Source organism: Trachemys scripta, chromosome 2 (genome assembly GCF_013100865.1).
Source record: "Trachemys scripta elegans isolate TJP31775 chromosome 2, CAS_Tse_1.0, whole genome shotgun sequence".
NCBI classification, from domain to species: domain Eukaryota; kingdom Metazoa; phylum Chordata; order Testudines; family Emydidae; genus Trachemys; species Trachemys scripta.
Window position 1 is genome coordinate 136,292,948 of NC_048299.1, and position 7,363 is coordinate 136,300,310.

The following is a 7,363-nucleotide window of genomic DNA, read 5'->3' on the forward strand; positions in this document are numbered from 1 at the left end:
TCACACAGAGCCTTCCATTACTGGTATCACCTCAACCTTAACTCCATTCTAATATAGTTTTTGTCTGGGAATTAAAATAACCATTATACTCTTCCCCACACAAACAGGAAAGGTATGCTTTCTCCTTGACTGTCCTCAACTTGATCTTATTAAGTAAACAACAAAACAAAGAACAAGAGAAAGGTCTCCATGTGAGAGCACCAACTCTCTTTCTCCTCTGTAACACCCACAGAGGCAGCACGGAGGTACTATTTTCCATTTAAAAGTTCAGTACGCATTCAAGACACAAACTACAGTAGTTACACCACAGTTATCAATTGTTTAATCACAATAGTCCCAGTAAAATGCATGTTCTAATATCATCCTTTAACCCCAACCTCTTTCTGATAAAATTTCTATTGACTTCAGTGGGAACTGTGCTTGCATAAGGAGTACAGGATCAAACCTGACTATATGTGAGTGTTTGAATATGATACTTAGCCTTACCAAACTGATACATGTTATGCATCCTTAAATCATTTCATACTAATAAACATTTTAGAGGAGGCTCACTTCTGAACATTGTATTCTGAGAGACACCACTTTAGCATCTTAATTCAATTCATGCCATACTTACTAACTTTACTTGCAATTATAGAGAAATTGTACTGTGCGGTGCTTTCTCTGTCCAGTAATTCATTAGTTGCAATGGTTCCTTCAGATCCATCTATTGTAAAGTAGCTGTCTGAATCACTCTTGCGATCTATGAAGTACCTGCATATGAAAAAAGTAGATGCAAATATGCAATGATTATGCATTTATCATACTGGCAGCAAGGCTAGCTTGATGTGTTTTGTTCCCCCCCCCCCCCGCCCCCGCTTTGTAAACAATGATTTCTTTATTTCAAAGTAAAGGGGAAATGGGAAATAATGTAAGATTTAGTACTACTAAAGTTCATATTATTTTAAGCCCTTGATACCTACAAACTCATCACATGCTACCCAGCCTCAATGACCTCCGATCACTAACACAAATCACTTCCTTTGAGCCCTTCTGTGCCAAGCAAAGCTCTGGCACAGCAGAGAATCAAGCTCCGTGTGTTTTTGTTCTAGGAAGGACTTAATAGAAGAAGTAGATGTGCTTGTCTGTGAATTGCTCTGTTTACAGTCTGATAATTTGTTCCAAAACCATTCCCCTTGAATTCAAATTAATTTCTAGTGTAATTTCTCATCTGATGGTACTGTTTGCAATCATAAGAGAATAATATTTTTTCCAATGCAGTGCCCTGAGCTACTAATTCCTTTTTCTTTTTCATTATCAGGTAACAACAGCTGCACATCTAGCTGCCATTGCTTGAATAGTAGGCAGGGTGGAATGGACACAGTCATTTGCGAAAAGTAGACAATAAGGATAAAACTGATCGTAACTGTAGGTGAATTTAATAGAATGTAAATATCGGAGGACTGTGGACTTCACACATCTTGTGATTTTATGCTCCCTCCACTCTCTTGTGAACCAGTGAGAGTAAATGTAAAGTAGTATCCCATTTGCTATCACTCTCACTCATTATCTGTGATTTATAGGAAGAAAATATATGTACTGTAAAGCCAAGCAGTAGACTACCAGACTTTTCCTCACTGCTGAATGAAGTGATGAGTAAAAGCGGTGCTTGACATATCCTAGCCTAAACCATCTTGAACTAAAACTCAAGAACTTCAATTGGAGAAGAGTTAAATTAAAGTTCATGACTGAGATGAAGTATTCCTTGGGAGATGTTTGCTTTCATTACAAATATACATGCCCTCCAAGAAAATCCTATATATATGTGAAATATATTATTGATTAGCAGCCAGCTTCGCCAGTCCACATCTTAATTTTAAAATCCTTGCAAATTATTAGTTAAAGGCATGGTGTATAGTTGTATACAACTGAATTGCAATGGTCTGATGTAGGTGACCAACATTAGACAACCATTTTTGAAAATGTGGGTGTCAGTGTTCAAAGTAAGTTGTTACATACAATTTATCAGAAAGAAACATTGATATAGGTAATGTGCTGTTTATAGTGTTGTTGGTCCCAGGATATGAGAGACAAAAGGTGGGTGAGGTAATATCTTTTATTGGACTAACCTATGTTGGTGAAAGAGACAATCTTTCAAGCTTCATAGTGACTTGAAAAGGGCTCTCTGGAGTTTCAACACTTATTTCACTCACAAACAGAAGTTGGTCTAGTAAAAGGTCACCCACCTTGTCTTTCTCATAGGTAAAATATGGCAGTATGCTTTCAGAAGTTTCTTGTTTAATGAAGTGTGTCTGCTACATGTTTTAATTTGTGATCAATGCTGAAATATACTGGAGATGATCATGAGAAGGCAGCTTCATTTATCTTCCCCTCTTTGATGCCTATGTCAGTTATGTTTGCTTAAATATCTTTGCATGAATCAGAGAAGATGACTCAGGATCTGACTCATAGCCCTTTGAAATCAGTGGGAGTTTTCTATTGACTTCAGGTCCTTGGATCTAGGAGGCTACAGTTTAAGGTACCAATCCTACAAACACTTATGCATGTGATTAATTTTAAGCAAGTGAATTGTTCTGCTGAAGTCAATAGGATCAATCTTATGTTTATAGTTAAGCACATGCATAAATGTTTGCAGGCCTTGGGACTCCAGCCTGCAAACCCTAATGCATGTCATTAACTTGATGAATATGAGTCCAATAACACTACTCATGTGCATATGTGTTTACAGGATCCAGGATTAACCATTTAATTCCCACACATTGGACCTAACACTGCTCTCTCAGAGTCCATGACAAAACTCTTACTGACTTCACTGGGATTGAGAACAATTTGGGATGAGAACAATTGACCATCCTTACAAAAAATGGCCATACTTATGAAAACAGCATGGGCTATTTATGCTAATAGTGCTGGCAATGGTCTGAAAAAGGGGTGGAATCACCATCATCAAATTAATTGAACAATTGTGTCCAGTGGTTGCAACATTTAATCTTCTAAGGAAGAAAAATATTCCAATACCTTTTTTCACACAACACACAGTTAACCTGTAGAACTCCCTACCAGAAGATGTTGTGAAGGCCAAGACTATAACAGGATTAAAAAAAAACTAGATAAGTTCATGGAGGATAGCTCCATCAATGGCTATTAGCCAGAATGGGCAGGGATGGTGTCCCTAGTTTCTGTTTGCCAGAAGCTGGGAATGGGCGACAGGGGATGGATCACTTGATGATTACCTTTTCTGTTCATTCCCTCTAGAGCACCTGGCATTGGCCACTGTCAGAAGACAGGATACTGGGCTAGATGGATCTTTGGTCTGACCCAGTATGTCCGTTCTTATTTTCTAATGAATACCATTCAGGTTAGGGAAATAATACAGAGGGACCTAAAGAGCCTGGAAGAAAATAAAATGAGATTGATTTTTTTTTAAATGTGCCAATTAAGGACACTGTATAATTATACATGTAATTCCCAGGGGGAACGAACCTGGGAAGCAACAATGAGGACAGGTGGTGGTGGACTGGAAGAAAGAAAATTAGTCTTGAGTTTGAGATATGGCTGCACAGAAGTCCGCAAAAGGCATTATGTAATGTAGCAGGGAGATAATAGACCCTGTTTCTGGTAAATGATACCAAGAAAACTGAATTTTGTCTTGGGCACCACATGACAAATAAGATATCAGCAAATGGGAGGGAGTTCAGAGAACAGTATTTAAAATAATTCTGGGTCTTGAAACAGTTAATTTTGAGGAAACATTAAAAGAGCTAAAATATGTTTACCTTGTATAAGAGATGACAGGAGAGACATGATAATGGTCTACAAATAACGGAAGGGTTTAAATACCAAAAAAGGACGAGTATTATTTAGTTTTATATAGTGGGATATAACAAGAATACGGGATGCAATTAAGAAAGAAATGTAGGTTCAATAACAAAATCTTCCTGGCAGTGATACATATTAAGCTGCCTTTTGTCATTTCCTGAGAGAAATGACAAAAGTCCTATCACTGGACATTTTAAAAACTAATTTGGGCAAAATCATAATACATTTATTGTATGGAAGAATACTGCATTGGCAGGAAGATGTATTGGGTGATCTCTTAGGTCTTTGCCATCTCTGATGTCTGATTATAAACAAATAGATATTTCACACTAAGAATCTAATTAAATATAGTAATACTCACAGTCAAAGTTTTCATTAAATTGGAATTAAAGTTGACTATATAATAACAAATTAAAGATTAAAGACTTAGAAAAATGTTGCAGTTATTTAAAAAAACAAAAATACAAGAAGAAATTGACAACATTTGGCTCTAAAATTATGCCCAAAAGAAATCCAAATATTTTAAAGTAACGAAGTTAAAAAGGTGCAAATAACCTTAACTCTGTCCTCCTAGCCTCCTATCTCAATTTCCTTGTTTATTTTATATCTACTTTATAGGATGAGTTATTCTTGGATTGCAACCTTTTTTTAAAGGCATGAAGAACATAAATTTGGGAGAAAACACCTTGTGTCTAGAGCATAAAAAATGTGCACCACAGAGCACTGGTTCACACATACATATCTTACTCACTGAGATCCTTTATTATCATACTAACCTTTGTCCTTCTTGTGGAAATTGCATAATTTCTTGATGTGGACATAGGAGATTTATACAGGTAGGTAAACTAGGGTCTGTGTCTAATAACACCTCGATAATTGGCAACACATGGGATTCTAATCAAGAGTGATGAATGATTGCCTTCAGTTTGCTATTTATTCAATCACAAGCTTGTATTACGAGTATGTCTTCTTCAGAGAGCTCTTCGTGGCTGTTAAGGGCAGCTAGGACTGGTACGACTGGTACAACCAACACTGATCAGAAATAAGTCATTTTGGTTTTTGTGGTCAGTGATGCTGTTAAACTTCTTATTATGGCTAGACAGGATAGTCGGAGAGTGGCTTCTTTTTCTCAGGGCCTTCATATTTGGGACAATGTTAAGATTATTTGGGATCCTTATCTGTACTTACAAAGGTTTAGGTTTAGTTGAATCTTCTTTTGTGTTCTAAGGTCTTGCAGGAGGATGGATTCTAATAGGCCATTTCCATGTTTTAACTAATATGATCCTATGGAATAGCTGTATCAAAGATGAAATATGTTTCATAAGCACAGAAGACAAAAGTCTTCATAGATGTGGACCACATAACATTCAAGTTGTTCTGGGTTAACAGTCCCCAAATCCTTTCTGCATGATTTTTTAACTCCTCAGTACTCTGTACTATCCAGTGCCCATAGCATTTCGTATATACATTGGGCTGACTGTCCTGTATCAGGTATCTTTCAATACAATCAAATAAGACTACTATTTTCTTAGATAAAATCATATTTATTTTGAAGTTAGGTGAAGATTAACATATTTTAACCTATTAAAAACCTATAGGGCAAATCACACCACTGATTTATGCCAGTTCTAATATTGGGATTTTTTCATAATGAAGCATTCCTACTTAAATGATAAAAATCCTGTGAATATCAACAGAAATCAATTAGTAGGTTTAATCACCACAATGCAGGAAATGTGGTCTTATATAGGAATGGCTAATAATGGGGTTAAAAAAAAAGACCTAATACTGTTTCTCATAATATCCAGCCAACATGGAATTTTCTCTCTATCTTTTATTTATTCTGAGCCAAGAAACAGGAAGGACTGGTAATAGAGCTCAAAAGAGGCTAATATATCCCCACAAGTTTTTTTTTCCTCTTTAAATAATTTAGTAAGGCTAGCTCATCTTCTCTTAATGGGGGCATGAACTCCCTATACCTATGCTGAGGATTTTCAAAGCCTTGTTATTTCATTAAAGGTCAAACCAAATAAAATCCTAATGGAGTTGCTGTCAGCTCTTATCTTAGGCCTGGTCTATACTACCCGCCTGAATCGGCGGGTAGAAATCGACCTCTCGGGGATCGATTTATCGCGTCCCGTCGGGACGCGACAATCGATCCCCGAATCGGCGCTCTAACTCCACCAGCGGAGGTGGTAGTAAGCGCCGCCGACAAAAAGCGGCAGAAGTCGATTTTGCCGCCGTCCTCACAACGGGGTAAGTCGGCTGTAATACGTCGAATTCAGCTACGCTATTCACGTAGCTGAATTTGCGTATCTTAAATCGACTCCCCGCTGTAGTGTAGATGTACCCTTATTCTCCATGTAACCCTATGGGTACCAGCTTGATCCCTAAAGAAGCCAATCTATCCAAATATGTCCCAAACAATTTATAACATCAATGCATAAATACTTGCAGGAGGATATTAGCCAAGCAAAATACAAACAAAATGGCAGAAATGTCAAAGATAACAAACAGGGACTTCTTAGGCAGTGTGGCTTACAAACTCACTTCACTAAACCCTTACTTTGCATCCAGTATTTTCCCCATAAGCTCCTTTAAATGTCTTTACTAGCACACAAAGTATTCAATATGTGTACAAGAACAGTGAGCTATGGTATGATCTAGAGGTCTTATTAGTATGAATTTGAAATGGTTGCATTATTCACCATTGGCAAAGTCAACAGTGAGTTGGGTAGGTCACGTCTAACAAATAAAAAAAAAAAACTTTCATTTTGTACCTCACTGTTAAGCATTAAAAATGTGCCATATATTTTCCATAAAATCAATTTTACAGATATTGTAACGTGTTTGTAAAATGTGCAATGGGATTACTTTTTTTTGTACCCTTCCATCTGTAAAACCAAGTGTCTTCGTTACTGTGAGGTTTTCAGAAGTATTGGCCTAATCCTTCTCCTATGCAAGTGAACTCTCATTGACTTCACAGTCACAGTTGGGCACTTTTAAAAATCCCACCTATAAATGAAACTGTATAAACCTCTCAGGGAGAGTAACACCAACATACCTGTAAAAGGTAACAGAGAGTCCTGTGGCACCTTTAAGACTAACAGATGTATTGGAGCATAAGCTTTCATGGGTGAATGCCCACTTCGTCGGATGCATTCACCCATGAAAGCTTATGCTCCAATACATCTGTTAGTCTTAAAGGTGCCACAGGACTCTCTGTTACCTTTTACAGGTATGTTGGTGTTACTCTCCCTGAGAGGTTTATACAGTTTCATTTATAGGTGGGATTTTTAAAAGTGCCCAACTGTGACTGTGAAGTCAATGAGAGTTCACTTGCATAGGAGAAGGATTAGGCCAATACTTCTGAAAACCTCACAGTAACGAAGACACTTGGTTTTACAGATGGAAGGGTACAAAAAAAAGTAATCCCATTGCACATTTTACAAACACGTTACAATATCTGTAAAATTGATTTTATGGAAAATATATGGCACATTTTTAATGCTTAACAGTGAGGTACAAAATGAAAGTTTTTTTT

The 7,363-nt window shown here is 37.1% G+C and overlaps 1 protein-coding gene across 1 annotated transcript in view; it reads right to left on the minus strand.

Annotated features, from left to right (window-relative positions):
* CDH12 (cadherin 12) overlaps positions 1-7,363 on the minus strand; it is a gene marked incomplete in the record, with an annotated part of 562,961 nt that overhangs the window by 18,801 nt on the left and 536,797 nt on the right. The window contains 1 exon segment of the mRNA XM_034761583.1: positions 617-753. Coding sequence (XP_034617474.1) covers positions 617-753 — 137 coding nt within the window.